This window comes from Ranitomeya variabilis, chromosome 5 (assembly GCF_051348905.1).
Source record: "Ranitomeya variabilis isolate aRanVar5 chromosome 5, aRanVar5.hap1, whole genome shotgun sequence".
NCBI classification, from domain to species: Eukaryota; Metazoa; Chordata; class Amphibia; order Anura; family Dendrobatidae; genus Ranitomeya; species Ranitomeya variabilis.
The window spans coordinates 55598284-55622233 of record NC_135236.1 but is presented as its reverse complement, the minus strand read 5'-3'; the positions used below and the strand labels follow the sequence as shown (position 1 = coordinate 55622233).

Here is a 23950-nt window from a genome sequence, read left to right as displayed (position 1 = left end):
CTCTCCATTCTTTGTAGGTGGGAAAACTTTCCTCTACAGTACATACATATAGGCACACATACAGTACATACATATAGGCACTCATACAGAACATACATATAGGCACGCATACAGTACATACATATAGGCACGCATACAGTACATATGGGCACGCATACAGTACACATAGGCACGTATACAGTACATACATGTAGGCACGCATACAGAACATACATGTAGGCATGCATACAGTACATATAGGCACGCATACAGTACATACATGTAGGCACGCATACAGAACATACATATAGGCACGCATACAGAACATACATATAGGCACGCATACATTACATATGGACACGCATACAGTACTTACATATAGGCACTCATACAGTACATACATATAGGCGCACACATACAGAACATACATATAGGCACACATACAGAACATACATATAGGCACACATACAGTACATACATATAGGCACCCATACAGTACATACATATAAGCACACATACAGTACTTACATATAGGCACTCATACAGTACATACATATAGGCACACATACAGAACATACATATAGGCACACATACAGAACATACATATAGGCACTCATACAGTACTTACATAGGCACGCATACAGAACATAAATATAGGCACGCACAGTACATACATATAGGCACGCATACAGTACTTACATATAGGCACTCATACAGTACATACATATAGGCACACATACAGAACATACATATAGGCACTCATACAGTACTTGCATATAGGCACACATACAGAACATACATATAGGCACTCATACAGTACATACATATAGGCACTCATACAGTACTTACATATAGGCACTCATACAGAACATACAGTACATACATATAGGCACGCATACAGTACATACATATAGGCACGCATACAGTACATATGGGCACGCATACAGTACACATAGGCACGTATACAGTACATACATGTAGGCACGCATACAGAACATACATATAGGCACGCATACATTACATATAGACACGCATACAGTACTTACATATAGGCACTCATACAGTACATACATATAGGCACACATACAGTACTTACATATAGGCACTCATACAGTACATACATATAGGCACACATACAGTACATACATATAGGCGCACATACAGAACATACATATAGGCACTCATACAGTACATACATATAGGCACACATACAGAACATACATATAGGCACTCATACAGTACATACATATAGGCACACATACAGAACATACATATAGGCACTCATACAGTACTTACATATAGGCACACATACAGAACATACATATAGGCACTCATACAGTACTTACATATAGGCACTCATACAGAACATTCAGTACATACATATAGGCACACATACAGTACATACATATAGGCACACATACAGTACACACATACAGTACATACAGTACATACATACAGAACATACATATAGGCACACATACAGTACATACATATAGGCACACATACAGTACACACATACAGTACATACATACAGTACATACATATAGGCACACATACAGTACATACATATAGGCACACATACAGTACACACATACAGTACATACAGAACATACAGTACATACATATAGGCACACATACAGTACATACATATAGGCACCCATACAGAACATACACATACACATAGGCACACATACAGAACATACATATAGGCACGCATACAGTACACACGTAGGCACACATACAGAACGTACACATAGGCACGCACACAGTACACATAGGCACGTATACATAAATACTGACACATGTGTACACACAGGAGTATTCTCGGAGCACCTTGCCATGTTGTAGTGGTCCAGGTTCCCTCTGGCCATGACCGGTATATGTGACTGTGTACTAAGGTGGGGGCTTTGCAGACTGTTTTGTTTTTTAGTAAAACTGTGGTTTAATGACACCAATGTAGTAAACTTTCTGAAATGACTTTTGGGGTGACCTGTGCCTATAACGTGTGCTGGAGCCCCGTGCTTATGCTGTCGTGCTTCCTTGAGAGCCATAACTTGACGCTTCTGAGCCCCAATGTTTAAGCTGTTACAGACCCCCCGTACCATGAGTCTTATAATACTGGGTCTATTGAGCCTGATCAGACCCCGGTCTCCCTCCGCGCCTCCTCTGGCGGCCCCCCCTGATCCCGTTATACATGGCACATGTGCAGTAACCCCCTCTGTGTCCCCCCACCAGGCGGTGTTTACAGATCTGGAGATCTTAGCCGCGTTGTTTGCAGCTGCCATTCATGACGTCGACCACCCTGGAGTTTCCAATCAGTTTCTTATTAATACAAGTAAGTGGATCCAGATAAAGAGCTTATGTCCTGTGTGTGAATGAGAATAAAAATCCGCAGCACAAATGGCTCCGGGGCGCTCGCCACAACGCAGAACATCTGTCCTGTAATACCGAGGGCAGGGTCCGCGCTCCTCCGTATGTGTAATAGCGGGAGTTGTAGGATTAGAGCAATGAGTGCAGTGCGGTATCACGCGCCATATGGAGCAGCAGGCCGCGATGTACTGCTGCACCGCCACGGCGCGGAGCGTACCGAGGAGCCTCGGCTGCCATACACTGCACCGTGGGGTGGTACGGAAAGAGTTACCTGACTATGCATTGCAGGGGAAGAATTAACCCCTTCATCGGGTCATGGTATGATCTGACAAAGGGGTTAACCCTGCTTTGAAATGTTTAGTCTGATGAGTGGCCCGTTGAAGAGCATTAATTCTCCCCCAAAATCTGTTGTCCATTGTGCGACCTGATGACGTGTGTTCATCTTACCCCAAAATACATAATCCGTTGTATGGCCTTGATGAATGGTTGATTATTTATACCCCAAAATGCATAACTAATTGTATGGCCTTAATGAAGGGAGAAGGGATGAATCCTACCCCTAAAAAGCATAGTCCATTGTATGGCCGGATAACGGGAGAGGTTATTGTGACCCTAAAATGCGCAGCCCATTGTAGGCTCGAATTAAGGGGAGTAAATTCTATCCTATCATATGACTTAATGAAGAGGGATAATCTTACCCCAAAATGAGCCATCCATTGTAACACCGGAGAAAGGGGGGGTATTCCCATCCAGATATGTGTAATCTGTTGTGTAGCCTTATGTAGGAGGATCGGGTGAATCCTACCCCGTAAAGCATAGTCCTTTATGGACCAATAACGGGGGTTAGTCTGGCCTTATAAAGCGTAACCCATTACACGGTTAATCTTTCCCCAAAATGCGTTGTCTTTTGTACACCTGATGATTGGAGGGGGTTATCCTACATGAAGATTTGTAGTCCGTTGTTTGGCCTGACGAAGGGGACTAAACCGACCCCGAAACACACAATCTGTCAACTGACCTTCTACAGGAAGGAGGGGACGTTATTCCTACCATGAAATGCGTGTGGAAATTAGAAGACCTGAAGAAGGGTTTATGGAATGGCCCAATAAAGAGAAATCCTCCAACCCCGAAATACATAATGCTGACCCTTTCATGCGCTGTTTGAGACTTTGATAATGCGCAGATATTACTGTGGAAAGATCAATAGTCTCCGATCACAGGAAGACTCTTTCGAAGTCATTGGACACGAGGGAAATTTGGGCATTGCCTTTGCCAGAAGTCTCATAGGTCCCATAATAAATCTCCGCATATCCCTTACGGAAAGCTTTGTGTGGTGACTTGTGGGTCACTTCTTAGTCCCACTCATTGAACGTTCCTCTTTTTTCTGACACTTAGATTCAGAGCTGGCGTTGATGTACAATGACGAGTCCGTGCTGGAGAATCATCATCTGGCCGTGGGATTTAAGCTCCTTCAGGAAGAAAACTGTGACGTTTTCCAGAACTTGACGAAACGTCAACGTCAGATGATGAGGAAGATGGTGATTGACATGGTAATAAGCCTTCACATGTTTGTGGTGCTGCTGACTTCATACATAGCACGGGGTCTGTGCGTCTCTAGAAAACTAAAAGGAAAATGTCACTCCAATATAGAAGCGATTGGTTATTATAGTCACCCGCCCTTACTGCTGTCCTCTCCTGTTTCTGGATTATTGGTGGGACCGGATGGTTGAGATGCGAGTGGCTCCTTTGCAGCAAGACTTTGTTTTCTCCTTGCTCCTTCCCTTGTCCTATTCTGTGATGTGTGTGAGATTTTCTTTTGTCTTAACTCCCCAGGTCCTTGCTACAGATATGTCCAAACACATGAGCTTGTTAGCGGACCTGAAGACAATGGTGGAGACGAAAAAGGTGACCAGTTCTGGTGTCTTACTGCTGGATAACTACACAGATCGGATACAGGCGAGTACCAGTCCTGAGATAATGGGTGGGTTTTAGGTCTTATGCATTTAACTTGGCACTCCGTGATAGAAGGGTGAACATCCCACGCAGTCTACCATGACAGCACCAGGAGGCACCGCAATAGCTGCCACCACTGGTTCGTACCCTGCAGATATTACTCTAAATAGATCTGTCCTTTACGTTTTTCCTTGTTGCAGGTTCTTCGCAACATGGTGCATTGTGCTGACCTCAGCAACCCGACCAAACCACTCGAGCTGTATCGTCAGTGGACGGACCGCATCTTGGAGGAGTTTTTCAGACAAGGAGACAAAGAGCGAGAGAGAGGCATGGAGATCAGCCCCATGTGTGACAAGCACACGGCCTCTGTGGAAAAATCACAGGTGAGCAGATGGGATGGATGGGTTAATGGGTACATGGATGGATGGATGGCGGGGTAGGTGAATGGATGGAGGTGGATTGATGAAGGTATAAGTGGATGGATGGAGGGGTATGAGGATGGATGGATGAATGAGTGAGTGGATGAGCCTTTGGATGGACAGATGGCTGGATGGGAGGGCGACCATATATGTTACTGCTAAAGAGAAAACAACATAAGGACTGCATGAAAGCTGGGTGATGACTTCTGTAACTGGTGTGGCCTGCATTTCTTCATCACCTGGTTCATACACTTGCATTGTAGGAAACTAATTTTATAACTCTCAAAAGGCAAGAGATTAGTAACCTGTGCCTCCTGCTCACAATCCTCATCAACATATAGCAGCCTAGAACTGAGTTTCTAGTTCCAGTACAGCTGGGAAGTCACCCATGACATTCTGAATAATACTGCCATCAGCTTCCAGTCATCACATGGGGCCATATCACAGTGCCAGCAGAACATTCACAGGGTGTTTTGGCCTGAGATGAAACAGCCTGGTTGGGCATCATGATGTCGTCTGTCGTCACGTCTCCATACTCCGATCCAAGTACGTGTGCTGAGTCACAGTGCGAGAGCCAGACATTCACAAGTCACAGCTGGAGCTGTAACTCGGGACTATATGGCACGTGATACATGGCATTGGCATGAAACTAATGTCATCACTCACTGGATCAAAGTTGAGACGTCAGCTACAAGAATCTTCTAAAATGATGCCATTCACTGCTGTTTAGATGCTGGAGAGACTGAGGTTTTTGTCTTCCATCACAACTTTTTGTGAGTTTTAGTCATGTTTTCTATTATGGTATTCGAAACCAGGCCAACACATAGTTGGTGTTTAACGAGATTGTCATCAATGAGCAGATTTGTCAATGATTCCGTTGGTTGGTGAGACTTCTGCTTGTGGTTGGACACTTAAGACAATCTAGATGTTAACATTGATCTGAGATGCAAACTCCTCGTTGTCCCACCAAAAATGGTTTTGTGAGGTCATGTATAACTATGTAGGAGGATGGCACCCTACAACCATAGTCTTTGCGGCCAAAAGGACATGTTTCAGTAGAGGAATGAGTTGGTGGCCAGATTTGATGATGCTTGTCTCCTGAAGGGATATAACCCATCCAAGTCAAGGAGAGTCAAGGTATACACATTACAGTGTTGATGGATGCTGTCAGAATTGACTGGATCCCACATGTCCATGGCACATGAGAGTAACCTCTGATTGACTATTTGTTTGAAGTGAGGGTAATGGCATTGGAATTGTTGAGGTTTCATTTGGACCTATCTTTGGTCAAGAGATGTTGCCACCCGAGGCGAGGTGATTATCTCAATTGAAACTCAAGGTATCTTGAGAAGTTTGCCAATCGCTCAATGGTTATGGCTAATAAACCAAACTATTTTACGGTAGATGGAGCTAATGATCTAAGAGTTAGAACATTTATCGTTCATGATTCACATTTCTCAGTTGGGGAGGAAAGGCTCTTCATATTGGGCAGACCCACATCCTGATAAGTCCTTAATCATTTGTGGGAGAAGCTTTATGGTTGGCTACTTAGGATTTGGCAGTGATTGCAAATATTATTAATCTCTTTTCATTTTTAGGTTGGCTTCATTGATTATATTGTCCACCCTCTGTGGGAAACATGGGCGGATCTCGTACACCCGGATGCTCAGGATATCCTGGACACATTGGAGGACAACAGGGATTGGTACCAGGGCATGATCCCCCAGAGTCCATCTCCACCACCAGATGACCAGGATAAAGATGAGGAATCTTGCATCGATAAGTTCCAGTTTGAGCTAACGTTGGAGGAGGAAGCGGAAGAATCTGACAAGGACAGAAATAATGGCATCGAGGAAGAAGAGGGTCCTCTCCAAACACTGGACATCTTGGAGCACCATTCAGAAATTGAGGAGGACACGACAACACAAGAAGAAGCAGTAGAACAGACTGACAACTCCTCGGAAAACAAGTCTCCGGTGGAGTCCTGAACCTTATTGACATTTGATAACTCTAAAGACGTAACTTAATAACACAAAAAAAACTGCTTTACACAGAGATCAAAAATGTGGTTTATTTCCAATTTCATATTTATTTATTTATTTTCTTTTTTTCTTTATTTTGTCTTTTTTTTTGTTATTTTTTTTGTATTCTCAAGGGGAACAAACACAATTACTGTAGATTCAGATACTTTGCACAGAATAGGAGTTTGTTGCCATAAGAAAGTTACAACACGCTCTACAGAGAAGAAAAAAAAAAAGAAAACTGTAACTTATTTTTATTTTTAATAGTTTTATTCCTTTTTTTAAAAAAGAAAACAAACAAATTATTCTTTTTTTCAAACGGATGCAACAAGGAAAAAAAAAGTTTTAATTTCTATATATTTGCGCATGCAGCGATAAGCCATTTTTTTTTCAGGAAAAAAAAAAAAAAGAACAAAAACCCATTGAAAACTAAACCGAAAAAAAAAAAAAAAAACTTATGTAATTTTCCTTTAGTTTCATACTGTGGAACGTTGTCATTTATTTTAAGTCTACTTTTTATTTTGTTTTTTTAAGACTACAAAAGAAAATCCTACTGACTCGGCCAAGCTGGGGGTCACTCCTGTGGATTTTAATGTTTGTTTTTTTTAAATAATTTTTTATTTGCAGGGGTGAAGTAGGAATCACAAGGACTGTGGAAGGGTTGTGCCTTTTATGTATGTGTATTTTTGTGTCTTTAGTTGTGTGGCAAAATGGCGCTCCCACGGCAAAGGCTTCTGAGTAATCGTCAAACAGGAGCAAAGCTACAAGATTTTATGGACCTCGTGTAATATAAAAAAAACACGTACGTGGTGCTCAGATTCTCCCGAGGGGTGGAAGGAGAAGATCTGTCACCCTCTGTTTGGTAGCCAAACGGTAACTGAATGTGGAATCCTTTAGCCTCCAACAGACACATTTTTTTTGTTTTAGTATAAAAAGAAAGGAAAAAAATATGTAAAAAAAAAAAAAAAAAAAATAGTAATATTTTATTTAAATCTATCCTCTTTACTCTCGTAACATAGATATATCTATATATATATAATATATATTTTCTAAATGCTTATAATTTATCGATCGCCTTCTCTCATGATATCCACATCGACGCCATAGATTTATAGGAGGTTACAGCGGGAGCAGAAAATGGGAAAAAAAAATTAAAAAGGACTAATAGACGAGGAACAGAATGATTGTCAATGTAAAAGCCTCTTGCAGCTTGGCTGAAAGTCTTCCTCAAGCGTACTTTTTGTTAATTTTGCACGTACTGGCAATACACTCACAGCAAAGCTTTTGTTTTGGAGACGACAAGCTGCAAAAGAGTCTCTGGCATATAACCTGTTGACTTTCCACCAGCAGTTTATCGCTTTGTTTTTACATTTTTTTTAATGTTGTATTTTGTGGGTTTGTTTTTTTTTTATTATTTTTGTATTTAATTTTGTTGCCAAAATTTTTGCAAATCTGTAAGCTGCGTCTATGAAGGAATAATTTTCCAAAATTGTTTTTGTTGTTCCTAATCTTTACTACCACGGGTGATATCACTAGAAATCATTTTGCAGGATGTCGGAATGTTCCTTTGCTGGGATAGGGGCGAGTCAATAAATTCAAAACCCTGCTGGCTTACTGTTAACTCTCAGGCTGCAAACCCTCATGTCTGTCTGCTGCCAACTGCTGGGTTAGTGTCTGCCCTTACGACTTGCCTTTCGGAAGGTGTAGCATAGGGTATCAGATAAGGCCATTTGCTTTTAAACCTTTTCTATAGTGTTTTGTGCTCGGCAGACCTTCCCTTGTAAATTTTGGACTCCATCCTTGCCTGGTCTTCAACCTTAAGCTGATAGAAATAAAACGGTTGTTGAGAAACCAGACAATAGGTCAAGGGCCAGACCTCCTTGGAAGTCCTATAAGTACACAGTCTTGGCTATAACCATCCATTACCCCCACTACATCTCTTTACAGATTCCAAGTCTGATCCCCTATAAGGAGGAGATAAGGATTCAATATGTCCGATTTCGGACTGCTGACCCTTTATTCTCCGGGATGTAGAAAAGCCGCCGAGACACCATCACGTGTTTCTCAACGCAAGCAATGAATAGCCAGGTCTTTCACCGGAAAGGAACAACCACGGGAAGGGCAGCATCCAATAAGGAAAACCACCTATGCCAAAACATGGTATCCATCCACAGACAGCTGTTTCGGGGTATTTGCCCCTCATCAGTGTGGAGTAGGAAACTGACTATTAGGAGCAGTGCCTAGTGAAAAGACTATAAACATAAGGATGAATGACCTCGGGAAGATCAAAACATCCAACACCGCGGAGACACCATCACATGTTTCTCAACGCAGTGATTCAGAACACTGCCCCCATCCCTAAAGGGAAATATGCAAATGCATGTAGAAAAGCCGCAGAGACACCATCACGTGTTTCTCAACGCAAGCAATGAATAGCCATTCCTACTCCACACTGATGAGGGGCAAATACCCCAAAACAGCTGTCTGTGGATGGATACCATGTTTTGGCATAGGTGGTTTTCCTTATTGGATGCTGCCCTTCCCGTGGTTGTTCCTTCCCGGTGAAAGACCTGGCTATTCATTGCTTGCGTTGAGAAACACGTGATGGTGTCTCCGGCGGTGTTGGATGTTTTGATCTCCCCGAGGTCATTCATCCTCATGTCTATAGTCTTTTATTCTCCGGGAGACACCTGACAGCGACTCTCATAGAGAACACAGGGGTGCTTGGCCAAGCGAGTTCTCCTGTCTATGGAGAGATGGGCGAGATTGTTGCCGGCCAAACAATGGGCCCAACCACCGCTCAACCAATAGAATAGCCATCTAAAGCGTATCGTGGGGCTTTGGATTGGAGACATGATTTGACCCATTTCCAAGTTGAGGACACAGGAGTGCTTGTCCAAGCGAGTTCTCCTGTCTATAGAGAGATGGGCCAGAATGTTGGCGGCCAAACAATGGGCCCAACCACCGCTCAACCAAGAGAATAGCCATCTAAAGCGTATCGTGGGGCTTTGGATTGGAGACATGATTTGACCCATTTCCAAGTTGAGGTGGTGAATACACATTTTCCTAAATAAGCCAAGCTGACCCCCATCTTCGATTGCATATTCTGATATTTACCCTCTCTTCTTGAGACGCAGCTTGCAGACAGCAATATATATATCTATTTTCTTTATCACTCCATCTGCCTTAAGCCAAAATTAATTTGCCATAATCCCATGAAACATTCATAATGTGTTTTATTTTATGTGAAAGGGCTGTCCGTGGGTGAGGAGGGGAGCAGGGTTTTTTAAAAAAAAATTTCAAAAAGTATCCTTTTTTTTTTCTTGCTACCATTTGGCATATTACTATGTGTTTTACTTTCTATGTGGCTTGCGTCCTTCCAAAGAATATAATTACCAAGCATTGTACATAGAGACGGAGCCTGTTGCGGACACTCAGCCTGCCCCGAGTGTTTTTTACGCTTCCAGTAATTCTGCGACATTTAAAATCTTATCCAAAGCTGCCAGTTTTCCTTTATTGCTCCTTTTTTTTTTTTTTTAAAGTGGTATACTAAAGTTTAAATTAATTTCCAGAACCTGTAATAGAATGTCTCACCACTAGAAGCAGTCTTCTAGTGCCCCCTTGTGGAGAGAAATATTGGAATTTGGGATAAAAATCGTCACCGAGTGAATCGGACAATAGATTAATGCTGCCTGAGCCATCGGGCACTGGCTGCGTTATTGCAGCCGTGTATGTTTTACTCTGAGAAGCAACGCCATTTTACAGAAAATACATACTTGGCAAAGTTGGCCAGGAGCTATGCATCTAGATTGACTAGACAGAGGCAAATCCAGGATGGTTTCTCCCTGCCCCACTCCTATAGACAGGTCTCTCCCTGCCCCGCTCCTATAGACCGGTCTCCCCTGCGCCGCTCCTATAGGCAGGTCTCTCCCTGCCCCGCTCCTATAGACAGGTCTCTCCCTGCCCCGCTCCTATAGACAGGTCTCTCCCTGCCCCACTCCTATAGACAGGTCTCTCCCTGCCCCGCTCCTATAGACAGGTCTCTCCCTGCCCCGCTCCCATAGACCGGTCTCTCCCTGCCCCGCTCCCATAGACAGGTCTCTCCCTGCCCCGCTCCTATAGACAGGTCTCTCCCTGCCCCGCTCCTATAGACAGGTCTCTCCCTGCCCCGCTCCTATAGACAGGTCTCTCCCTGCCCCGCTCCTATAGACAGGTCTCTCCCTGCCCCGCTCCTATAGACAGGTCTCTCCCTGCCCCGCTCCTATAGACAGGTCTCTCCCTGCCCCGCTCCTATAGACAGGTCTCTCCCTGCCCCGCTCCTATAGACAGGTCTCTCCCTGCCCCGCTCCCATAGACAGGTCTCTCCCTGCCCCGCTCCTATAGACAAGTCTCTCCCTGCCCCGCTCCTATAGACAGGTCTCTCCCTGCCCCGCTCCTATAGACAGGTCTTTCTCTATACACTCACAAACAGAGAGCCCGGTCATTCTAAAAGAGCGGAGCGAGAAGAAGCCACAGGGGTTTAGCCCTGGACTAAGTATCTGAGATACATTGTCTCCTGCCGGGCTGAGTTCAACGTACAGGGCTACAATAACGCAGCCGGTGTTGAATTGATGTTGCCTGCGGTTTGGGCAGCATGAATCTACTGTTGGGTTCCCTTTAACAATGCACTTACTAAGCCAGGTTTGTGGGTACAAGGCCACAAGGGTCTCGGAGATGAGCCACATTGCCTTCTGTACATGAAAGATCTAGGTTTTGCACTTTATGTCCTCCTTATATAAGTTCTATATTGCAGCCTTTCCTGTGACACTGACCTGTATTGAGGAATAGATCAGCCATTCACCGTCATGGAAGACATGTCCACCACCCACCTCATGTTGTCTCGTATCTTCACCGACACTGTGCTTGTCTCTCATTGCAATCCCAAGTGAGCGTACGGGCACTAATGACTCTACATGTATGACTGTGCGCTACCACGTCCTGGAATTTGCACGATTGTAAACGTCCTAAGTGTTTGGGTTGATCTAGTGTATTACCAAGTGTTTTACTGTCGATCATTAAGCTTTAGTTGATCCTACGTTTCGTCAACAGATAACCAGAGAATTTTAGCTTTTTCACGTATGCCTAAATGTGTATTAGATTATAATATTTCATTTGTATTTTTAGCACCAAAAAAGCCAATTGAGACTGATTCCAGCAATGTCTGAAAGGGCTAAGTGAAAGTAAGATTCCCAATTAGTGATTACTCTCCATTAATCTACCCAACTGCTGAGAAGGTACGCTAGGTATAGAAATTTCATCCCCCTATACTTCTCAGTCAGGACATCATACCTAACCAGTGTGTGAAAAATTTGCCCACTTGGTACTGTCGGTAGTGAAACCCTACGCCAGCACCGTATGACCCTACTACAACACTAAAGCATGATGGTGACACATGGCCTTTGGTTAACAGATATCAAAACGTGTCCCATGATACACATTGGGGAAGTTCTAGGAGAATTTTTCAAAAAGATTTATTATTTATATATACTGCAACTCTGATCTCTATTACATGTGCAGATACATGTAATTTATTGTTCCCTGCTAGCTGCCATGTTAGATGTTTAAAAAAAATCTGACTGTAATACATTTCAATACATCTAGTTATAGGAAGTCCACAAAAAAACTATTCCCCATAGCTACTTTACATGCACATGTTGTACTGGGGTTCCTTTAAGATTGTACACATCTGCCATATTTCTAGGTTTTGCTAACAAGCTATAATTTTTATGTTCATCTTTACATTCATCAGGTTCTCCCTGCTTGATAAACAAGAAGGGTCCCATTTACTTTCTGGTGCCAAGGAATGTGAAATGATTTCAAGTTCTATATACAGAGAGCAAGGCCCTTCTAATACTAAGTGACATCAAACAACACTAAAAAGACAGAGCTTATAGAAGGATCATATTTTCACATCTTCATTGTGGGTAATAGCTCAGTTATTAGATTACAATGGAGGATGGATAAATCCATTATTTTGTACTGAATTCTGGACATAGTTTTAATGTGAGTACAGATGGCCACTTCTGGGGTCGAATATCAACTTTGCAACTCAATTAATATTATTCTTTTTTGCACAAAGTATTCAAAAGTACATCTACCAGACTAATCTTTTGGATTTTCTTATCTGCTTTTGCAAAGGACTATGTATCTCACGGATTTACTGATGAGATGCAGTGTTTTAACAATACATCACAGCATGATAAGATGTTGCTTTGCTACATTATATAATTCTATTACTTTTCTTTTTAATCCCACTCTAAGAATTTGGTATTTAATATGATTGGCAGTATAAAAAAATAAAAAAAATACATTAAGGAGTTGAATATACAACTTGACTTTGGATGGGCTTTGTGTCGTACCCATGGCGGTCCCATCACTCAGTGTTTGATATTCAGCCGATTGCAACAGTTTGTTGCCTGGTCAGTCAATGTTAAAAACATGGAGTAGACAGGTAGACTGTAGGACCCTTAAGCTGTTGAACATTTGCCACTGTCTCACGTCTGTCATTCCATCCGTATAGGATTTAAAATTTAAAATGTTGCTGCAGATATACAATTACCAAAACCCCCAAACTTCTTGGGTTGATTTGTTTTTCTTATGTTTTTACCTTTCCTTATCTTTTATGGGTTATTGATGTGTAATATTTGAAGCAATTAGGTGACTTCTATCACCAGTGAGGGGGCTGCAACATCTCCTCACCTTCCAGTGTGGGATATGAAGAGCGTTCAAAATTGTTAATTGTTAGGATGAAAGACAAACATAATATAGAAAAAAATATTACGATGAATGCCATTTCTGTACACAGTACTGTAGCACTTGTTTTTTCTATTTTAGCCATCATTTATTAATTAACTCTTGCAGTTCCAGAGGGACTTTACAACATGGCGTTATGGACGGTCTCCTTGGGGCTGTGTAGAGTTTCCCCCCTGCTCTGCTGGAAGGAAGGAAGGGGCGGAGCTTCCATCTCCGGCAGTGGAGGGGTTAAGCCTCAATTGAATCCTTTAATGGTTCTTGTACAGTTTTTTTTTTTATTATTCTGTTTTTGCGAGTGGTTTAAAATGATGAACAAAATATATGTATATAAAAAAATGGAAATATGAAATTTTTGTACATATGTAATGTTAAGATTGTACATTTCTTCTATGGATGGGCGCCTCACGTTTGAGAGGCGCTGATACTGTCAATGCTCCTGGTGAGACACATAGCTGCATTCTCTGTATATTTATATGGTGTAATATAGACAAACTTGAGAATTGTAGAGTCGTTATTTCTGAAATTGTTGTATCACATTGCACTGTCCTCTGTACCTTACCAAATCATGAATTACAGCTTCTGAACTGAATCATAACCATACCGCGAGTCTGTCTATTCCCAACGAGTCTGCGCTTTGTTCTCTAGCTATGTAGGGTGCAGAGGTTTAAAGTTGCACCTGAGCCCTGGTGCCTTAGGGGTAAATCTCTCACACATGTGATAGGTGAGGGAGGTGCTATTCCAAATTGTATATTGGGGCAAAGAGCAGTAAAGGGGTTGTCCAAGACAGTTTTTAGGACCATAGTATATATATAAAAAAAACAGGCAGGGAGTTGCTAACAGAGGAAACTACCTGCCTGTTCTACCCGCTGCTAGTTCAGAGTCGTCCCTGACCACTCCTGCCGGTGGTTCTGCTGCTATTTATCAACAGCATGGCTCTTCATCTAGGCTGCTCTGTTGAAGTGGCTTGACTGCAGATGTCATGCTGATTGACAGCTGGCTCCCTGTAATTAGGCTGCAGGGAGCTGGCTGTCAATCAGCATGACATCTGCAGTCAAGCAACGTCAACAGAGCAGCCTAGATGAAGAGCTGCGCTGTTGATAAATAGCAGCAGAACCACCGGCAGGAGTGGTCAGTGACCACTCTGAACCAGCACCGAGAAGTCCCACCTTGTCGACAGCAGAGCAGAAGAGAAGCCACTACTCTGTCGATGTGACATCCGCTGAAGCCGCAGAATTGTCGGCAGTAGCGGTCTGTGACTGTTATGAGCCGGCCCAGATTAGTAGTGGGCACAACAGGCAGGTAGTTAGAAACTGTCTGTTAGTTTTTAGGTCCATAGTAAAAAAATAAATAAAAAATAGTCCTGCATAACCAATTTAAATTAGAGCTGGGTATTCGCACAGACCTCACAATATCCCAACATCCATGGTAAATGTTAAATGCAGCATCTTCTTACTTAGCTTTAGCTAGAGAGTAATCACCAATTTGCCGTTGACGGACCTGTTAATTTTAGTACATCTGTTCGTACTTTTTGACCTAGAGGTAGCAACACAACATGGCAAAGAGACCAAAAAATCCTAGAAATAATAATAATAAAAAAAGTTTCTGCAGCCATGGTTTTGCTTTATTAACTTCTTCTGGGGCAACCTGGTGCCAGAGGCCTCTTTTACCAGTTGCAGCTTTAGTAATATCGTGGGACACAATGACAGTTCCCAGAAGACAGGTGCGGTTGCGATGGATTGACCAAGGAATCAAACGCTAGTATATACCAATAGCCAAGTTGGTAAATGGTGTCGGGTTATAAAATGGGGTCAGGATTTATTTACCTCCTTTTTGTGTTTTTCTGTATTTAGTCCTCTGCTGCGGAATATTGTAGCCATCGTAGCTTTCTAGATTATTCTCTTACGTCTGTAGGATGGCAAAGAAACCTGTGGAAAATCCAAGGAGTGGCATCATCCCTCTGCCGGTGCTGATGGTGTTCACGTGCGAGTTTCCCTTCTCTCTTCCCAGCATCTGTGGAAAAAATGTGCTGGGAAATTATTTCAGAAACCTCACACAGGCTGCGGCCTCCTCGTGTACTCCGGTGGACATAATGGCGGTGGACTCCTTTGCATGTTTTTTTGCCTTTTATGAAACATAATAATATGTCCGCAATTGGTTTTAATTTACGACGTTAACACTTCCCAGCCTGCATGTAATACAATACACTACAAGCTGCTGGATTCTGTTCAGTCTCAATCCTGACGGTCCTTGGGGCCAGTCACCTGCCGTCTTCTCTTCTGAAAGCAAATCTACCCCTATATTTAAGGCCATTCCCTCAGATTAAAGGCTCCAGGAGATGTCCGTGGATCTCGCTCCGATCACGGACCGCCGCAGGTGTGCAGACTCAAATATGACAGCTTAAAATATATCTCGGACCGAGATCCACGGACATCTGCAGGAGCTTAGACGTGGGTTCACAAGAAGGAAAAGAGAGAAGCTGGAGCCTGAGATGGCTGTGCGGCTTCACACTGAACGGCTCTGAGCAGCTTTCAGGGTACTGGAATGCATGCAAGCTGCTGAGGAAAGAGGTGAAAGTGTTTATTGAAAACCAATTGCAAGAAATGTTGCACTTAGGGTTAGGGTTGTACTTAGGGTTAGGGTTGCACTTATGGTTGCACTTAGGGTTAGGGTTGCAGTAAAAAAAAAAAACATGCAGAGGGGTCCACAGGTTTCTTTGCTCCATGTGACCCCCTGAAGAGGGTGTTCTTCACTATACATTTATGGCACGGGTGGCGTGGACCAACAATAGGACAAAAGCCGAAGTCAGATTATTTCCATAGAAGGCGGCAATATAAATATATGCCCCGTTAGAAGGAAAAATTAGATGGTGCTGTATTCACTGATGATAAGGCATCTGGACAGGGAAGGTACAGATTCGCCATACCTCCAATGGCTGCACTCTGCAGATCAGTCACTTTCTGGCGAATACTAGATTGACCGCCAATGGACAATTGATTTTTTTTTTTTTCCCTACAGCAACTTTTCATCTAATTTGGTCCAGCACTGTGTCAGTGCCTGGAGCAGGTTAGTGACATTTACTATTTGCACTGGATGATTTTTGTAATGTGGCGTCATTCTTTGGACGGGAAAGGAGTTAACAAGTTGAACTCTCAAATCCTCCCCCTAAAAACAATCATTGCTTTACACACAAAAATGAAATCTAACACTACCCTCTACTGGCCAGAAAGTGTAAATGCATCCCCTGGATATGTATTAAAAAAAAAAAAAAACACTTCCAGTGATTACAGAATATCACACTGGAGACAAGGGGGGGTTTCCTCATTGGTAGATTGAAAGGGATTTCTATTTTTTCCATGGTGTTCCACTACAAATTAGGAAATGTCATCCATATGGTAATAATGTCACTACGCCGGAGGCAGGTGTAAAGGTTTGCTACCTTCTGGTAAATATTTGTGCAGATTTAACAAGACTGACATTTATCTGACAGTTATTTAAAAAAAAAAAAAAGACAAAAAAACCAAACACCTGACCCCTGAGATCTCCAATATTCCATTATGTGCCGTAGTGGCTGCGAGCGCCACCTCTGCTCATGGGAATGTGGAGAATCACATGATCGCCTTCTGCTGGTCAGTAAGAGGAACTGCATCTAAAAATCATAAAATGTATAGGTCATAACAAAAACATAATCACAATCGCTGCGGCCGGTAGTAGAGAAAGTTGTGTGTGTGCGACTTGTGGAGTTCAGTTTCAACTCCTTCAACTCCTTTCTGGACCAAAAGGCCAAAGCAAGAGTCAAGGATAGCCCATCCTTAGGATAAGCCAGCAATATCTGATTGGTGGGAGTGCGATATCCGGCGCCCCCGCTGATCGGCGGTTCTAGTGCCGGACTGAAGTTCGGAAGACAGCAGCTCCACCATTTCCATAGAGGCCACGCTGGGTGCCACTACTCTTTTGATATGTAGTACCTGTGCACTAAAGTTTGGACGGACCTGGTAAGTTCCCGGATGCTGCTGGAACACAACACCGGACACCCCCAGTAACAGCTGATCGGTGGGGGTGCCAGGTGTTGCATCCCGACCATTCAGATATTGATGGCCTTTACTGATGAGGTAATAAAAATGTAAAAAAAAAAATGTAGTGGCCAACCTCTTTAAGGACATCTAGTTGTACTACCAGCATCCACCGTGGCTGGACCTAGGAGCTCAGTCTAGATCGGTAAGAGCCGGGGGATTGTAGGGGGAAGAGGAACCTGACGGCCACACACGCACCCCACACCCGAGACCGATCAGGACCCCATAAGGGAATCGCACCCTGAAGAATCCATAGTTTGATAAGGGAAAGGAGAGTCAGCTCACCCAACCTTGCATTCTTGCCGCTCCTCGTTGGTAGAGTTGAGCAAATATGTTCGAAATCGGTCACCGAATCTGAATTTGCCATATTCGTGCCGAATGTATGTTTGACGATCGATTCCAAACTTCTCCGTTCATTTCTATGCTCATTATCTCCAGTGAAGTTCGGCCGTGTTTGGGGAATATTGCAAATTTAATTTTCGCTTCCAATCGCAATCGGAACCAAATTTTGAAAAAATTTGCTCAACTCTACATTTTAGGATAGACATTCCCGCACGGAGCCGCCCTAGTTTGGGTCGATGAGAAGATGCAGAAAGAAAAGGATTTCTCCAGCAATGAGGAAAAAGGCAACTATAAAACTTCACATTTGAACTTATTAAAATTCCGTATTTTCGGAAACCACGGTACATCCGCAAAACCAACGCGTTTCAGCATCAAGCCTTAGTCATAGGCTTGATGAGACCAGGACTAAGGCTTGATGCTGAAACGCGTTGGTTTTGCGGATGTACCATGGTTGCCGAAAATACGGAATTTTAATGAGTGCAAATAAATGTGAAGTTTTATAATTACCTCTTTCCTGGAGAAATGCGTTCTTTCTGAAGAATTTGTGGGACCAGGACAGTGAAAATAATATAGAATAAAAAAGTGAGAAACTGTCCGGACCTCAAACCGAGAAATGTAAAAATTCCCATTCTAGCCAAAAGGGCGAGTGAGAATGTGCCAATAACTCAAGGGTTCTCAGACTTGGGGTATGTTCCCACGACGTCATGATTCTGATGGCGGTATTTTTCCTGAAGATGCTTTTCTGGCGGCGTCTTTTCTCTGTATTTTACCCTATAGTGTTCAGCGGCTCCCTAGGAGAAGTCGCCCAAAGAATGAACATTACTTATTTTAACTGCTTCACGGTTTCTGAACCATGAAGTGGTGAAGCCAAGTGACACGAGACTGAGTACGTGCACAACAATGTGGGTTTGACATTCCTGCGCAGAGTGTACGTGTTGCGGCACCTTTTCACTCAGAATCCAGATCAAATGTGACTAAAAAAAATAATATATATTACGCACAAAGCCTTAGTTAACACACTCCTTGCACCTTGGCATCCCCGACTGATCCTGGGGACCGGGGTCACCTAACCGGCTGGCTATGCAAGTCATCAGGTGCACACCGTGGAGGGTCTCCCCCTAGTAGGCATTATTGTGTCTGCATATGCCGCAGAAGCCAAGCAAAACCCACCGTCACCCACTAGGAATCTCCCTTCTATCCAACTTGTTGTCCACTGCCCGTGAGACAGCAGATGGATTACCGTAAGGGAGGACGAGTCTTTGTCCCTTAAGCTCCTGCTTTCCCGTCTGTGAAACGGGTGGCTTTCAGTTCTGGATAAGCAAGTCATACGAACAATGGTAGGGGCAACGTATGCTGGCAAGTAAGGTGAAAGGAAGTTCTGGTACCTATGGTGCTTGCAGAATGCTGATAAAGAGGACCCACCCACATAAAAAAAAAACAATTACGGATCATAAAAATTGACAGTTCCAGGACATAAGACTGGAATGTGAACCAAAAGCACTTTTACCTGGATATGGAGAGGATACCACCAAGACCAGGTTTTTCTACAGGAATGCTTTACCATCTGCTCTGCAGACAGGCTTATAGCTGTCATTATCAAACCTATGCTGTGAGCTGTAAGTTAAATACCTTCCTTTCTCTGCTGCTCCCCCTCATATGGCATCAGTGAAACAAGTGAGAATCTGCAGCTGCGTCCCCCTCCTCTCCCCTCACTAATGTCCAAAGTTTACCATTTTACACTAGATGAATTTATTTTTTATTGGTGATTGAGAACGTTTGGAAACATTTCACACAGATCCGGGAACTTGAATCAACCATGTGAGCCGTCTGGTGAAATTAATATAGTAAGTGAACAATGGAGACGTTCATTTTCATTTCTTAAACAAGTTTATATTGAAAATTGTGATAAATTACAATTAAACATTGCCAATAAAACAGAGCTGTACAATACACAAGTGTTTGCCCTCGGTTCTATATACACAATGTAATAAAAGCAGCATCGTGGCCCAAAAACAAAAATGGTTAAAATCAATCCTATACATCTGTCAATATGTACATTAGATACACTTATGTATAAACTCGAAGGGTGCGTGGCCCTTGGCAAGACATCAAGAAGTTAGAAGAGCTACTAGAGATGGGAGAATCGATTCTCAGGACTCCGGTCTATCGGTCAGGTCAGTAATATGTGACTGCTGGACAAGAGGCCTGCAAGTCTCCTTACTTCCTGGCTCCTCTTCTGATTAGCTGGGCAGGTGTGATGTCATCATTGTGTCATGACACACAAACGACATTGCACTAGCCCGGCTAACCAAAAAAGGAACCGGGAAGTAAGGAGATCAGTAATCTGCGATCTGCCTACCCCCTTATTAACCGGGCTAGTACAATGTAGTTTTGTGTCATGACACAATAATGACATCACGCCAGTCCAGCTAATCAGAAGAGCCAGGAAGTAAGGAGACTCATAGGCCTCTTTTCCAGAGGTCACATTACTAACCTGGCCGATGGACCGGAGTCCTGAGAATCGATTCTGTCATCTGTACTAGCTACCTTACCTTCAGTCTCTATAGAGATACTCAGTATCGGTCAGACATGAGGTTACTAGTAGGCAGTCACATGAGTAGAAAGTTCTTAGACAGGTCAGTCCGGCCGCCGAGTGCTGAAGATGTTGGATAAAGAAAAAAATTTTATTTTAAAAACATTTTACAAATTTTCGATTTAAAAAAAAATTCCATCTTCTGGTTATCAGAAGGAACTGGGAAAAAAAATTTAAAAGAAAATCCAAAAATGACTACCATAATTTTTGGTTCGTAAGAATGATCAGACCGTTTCGCATTTGTGATCGGCTGTGGACTTCTAACCAGATGGACAATCCTAGCCTACAAATCTTAGGATCGGAGAGTCCTTGGACAAGGTTTTCATCCATGGATGGAAGTTTTTTTAGGTCAATGTCTAGAGACTTGAGAAGATCCGAGATTTGTCATTAGGTCGGAGTGTGCGTCTCACCTTGTCCCGGGTAGTCATCCAAAGATATTATGAATGAGGTTTTATGGGAAACAAGCAATTTTGCTCTGAAATTTACAATTATTTTTGTAAGTGTCCCGCCCATAGAAAGGCCGCCTAGGATTTAATTTTTAAAGCAGTTGATGTCGGTAAGTCCCTGGTACTCAGAATTTATATTACATTTTTACTTAAGAATAAAAACTGTTCTTCAAAATCACATTGTCAAAATTTTCCTGGAACTGTGGAGGTCCAAGTGCCGAGACCCCAATGACCACAGAGAGGCAGAAAATCTCCAATATTGAAGCCAGACTTACAAACTATGGGCCAGATTCATCATTTGTGAGTTTGTTTTTTCATTTTTACATCACTTCTCTTTTTTGACTTGTTATTTTCGCTGATTTTTTTTGCGTGCCAAATACATCAAAATGGCGCATGTGATTCATGAATTTCGCGCAAAGACCATTTTTCTGTCCTGTGGGTTTTAGCTATCAGTATTGGTCTTAGCCCCTCAAAGCCAATCAAATAAAACAAAAGTTTTTTAGTTTTTTTTTTTTTACAAATGGCATGTAATACCGTCCAGATGAAGCAAAGCTAGGATCTGCCGACACTTATCATTTACTGAAAAATTTCTACTTAGAGGCTCAGACATTTTCATTTATATAGAAAACGAGAAAAGAAAAAAAAAAAATCACCAAAAAGATAAACAGATTCTCAAAACCAATTTGTGCTCTGAAGCTGCAAAATAAATCTCCATAGGACACAAAATTAAATACTACACGATATACACATTGTCATAAAGGTATCGAACACGAATACTTCAATGTTACTTATCTTATAAAAAAAAAAAAAGAAATTCTTAACTTCTCATTTTTTTCAATTTGCGGTCAAAATGTGAAAGGGACATTTTAAAGAACACAAGAAATTCATCTCAATTACCTATAATTGTACCTTTCCAAAACGTTAACTAGTATTAAAAAAAAACAAAAGCACTTCAAATTTAAAGAGGACCCATCACCTCCTCAAACACTCCATGGTGTCATAGGAGACCAAAATAGAACATTTTTAATGTATACCATTGGGAAAACAAAAGTAATTCCTCTTAAATTTAATGACAAAAGCTCTAGGCCTTTAAGAAAGAGAGGCTTAAGCCGGGGCTCTCTGCTGTCTCACTATTTGACAGCTGCGTGAGGCTTCCTTCTTCTCATTTGGGAGATACCACTGTGAACGGGGAGCCTAGGATTGTGCAGCATGGAAACACAAGAGGAGTTATCTTCATATTAGATGTAGTTGATAAAGATAAAGAAGATACTATTTGTTCCTGACTAGAAGACGCACTTTTAAGCAAGGAAAAAAATCTTGCTGAAAAGTATTTCTGCATTTTAAAAGTCTGAAAGCAGCTTTCACTGTGATCGAGACTTGCACCTATGTAACATTCCGATCACTGAATTGTGCAGCCACAAGTCTCTCTCTCGGATACCGATCTATTAGTGGAAGCAGGTGACGAAGCTGAATGGGAACTGCATAGATCTACCGATGATGAAGGTCTGGAAAAACCATACTGATAGGACAGGAGATCAAAGTACTTAATTAGCTGTAAGACCTTCCATGATAACAAAGGTATGTGATCAGTCATATGACTTATTATTATTTATTTATATAGCACCATTAATTCCATGGTACTGTACATGAGAAACTTCAAGGATCTTGAAAAAGTGACGCATGCAATAAGATGATTTCGGTACTTTGCACCTGGTACTTAACATGTATGTGTGCGTGCATGCAGTAATGAGTGTATATGCAAATAATATAGGTGTGTGTGTGTGTGTGTGTGCAGCATTTCTGTATGAGTATGTATGAAGAAAATGGAGTGCAGCAGTTAGGTGTGTGTTAGTTTGTAAGTGTGCAGAGGAGTGATGTGTGCAGCAGAGCCGTGCATGTCTATGACGCAGACTGTGTGTGAAGGAAAGTTGTGTATATATAACAGTGTGGTATGAGTGCAGAAGAGCTGTATGTGTGTATAAGTTTGATTCCTGTGTCCTGTAAAGCAGCAGAGCTGCGGTTTAGATGGATTCCTGTGTGCTGTGAAGCAGCAAAGCTGTGTATTAGATAGATTCCTGTGTGCTGTGAAGCAGCAGAGCTGTGTGTATTAGATGGATTGCTATATTAGATGGATTGCTGTGTGCATTCGATGGATTCCTGTGTTCTGTAAAGCAGCAGAGCTGCAGTTTAGATGGATTCCTGTGTGCTGTGAAGCAGCAAAGCTGTGTATTAGATGCATTGCTGTGTGTATTAAATGGATTCCTGTGTGCTGTGAAGCAGCAGAGCTGTGTGTATTCGATGGATTCCTGTGTGCTGTGAAGCAGCAGAGCTGTGTATTAGATGGATTCCTGTGTGCAGTGAAACAGCAGATGTGTGTGTATTAGATGGATTCCTGTGTGCAGTGAAACAGCAGAGATGTGTGTATCAGATGGATTCCTGTGTGCAGTGAAACAGCAGAGATGTGTGTATCAGATGGATTCCTGTGTGCTATGAAATAGCAGGAAGAGAAGCTACAAACTACAAGTGTAATCCTGTCACAGCTTCTATATTAGTGTGTTGGGAGAGACTCAGATTAAACCTCTACAAGCAGCTCATTTCTTCCTTTATTGATTAATAGTGATGAGCGAATATACTCATTACTCGAGATTTCTCGAGCACGCTCGGGGGTCCTCCGAGTATTTTTTAGTGCTCGGAGTTTTAGTTTTTCTTGCCGCAGCTGAATGATTTACATCTGTTAGCCAGCATAAGTACATGTGGGGATTCCCTAGCAACCAGGCAACCCCCACATGTACTTATGCTGGCTAACAGATGTAAATCATTCAGCTGAGGTGAGGAAAACTAAATCTCCGAGCACTAAAAAATACTCGGAGGACACCCGAGCGTGCTCGAGAAATCTCGAGTAACGAGTATATTCGCTCATCACTTTTGATTAACCCTTTAAAAGCAGACACTTTTCTCCTTTACG

The 23950-nt window shown here is 42.4% G+C and overlaps 1 protein-coding gene and 1 long non-coding RNA gene across 11 annotated transcripts in view; both read left to right on the top strand.

The window, feature by feature from the left end:
- The window catches only part of PDE4A (phosphodiesterase 4A), a 903909-nt gene extending 895073 nt beyond the window's left edge, over positions 1 to 8836 (top strand). For all 10 annotated transcript variants that reach the window (XM_077262038.1, XM_077262037.1, XM_077262041.1 and 7 more), the window contains 5 exons: positions 2215 to 2314; positions 3745 to 3899; positions 4183 to 4305; positions 4503 to 4685; positions 6320 to 8836. In XM_077262038.1, the coding sequence (XP_077118153.1) occupies positions 2215 to 2314; positions 3745 to 3899; positions 4183 to 4305; positions 4503 to 4685; positions 6320 to 6709 (951 nt within the window). In that variant the 3' untranslated portion in view covers positions 6710 to 8836. The remainder of the gene's footprint in view (positions 1 to 2214; positions 2315 to 3744; positions 3900 to 4182; positions 4306 to 4502; positions 4686 to 6319) is intronic.
- A 1364-nt stretch (positions 8837 to 10200) lies between these two features.
- LOC143774441 (uncharacterized) lies at positions 10201 to 14123 on the top strand. The gene is made up of 2 exons (XR_013215536.1): positions 10201 to 10608; positions 10666 to 14123. It is a non-coding gene; the product is annotated as an uncharacterized LOC143774441 (long non-coding RNA).
- The last annotated feature ends 9827 nt before the right edge of the window (positions 14124 to 23950 follow it).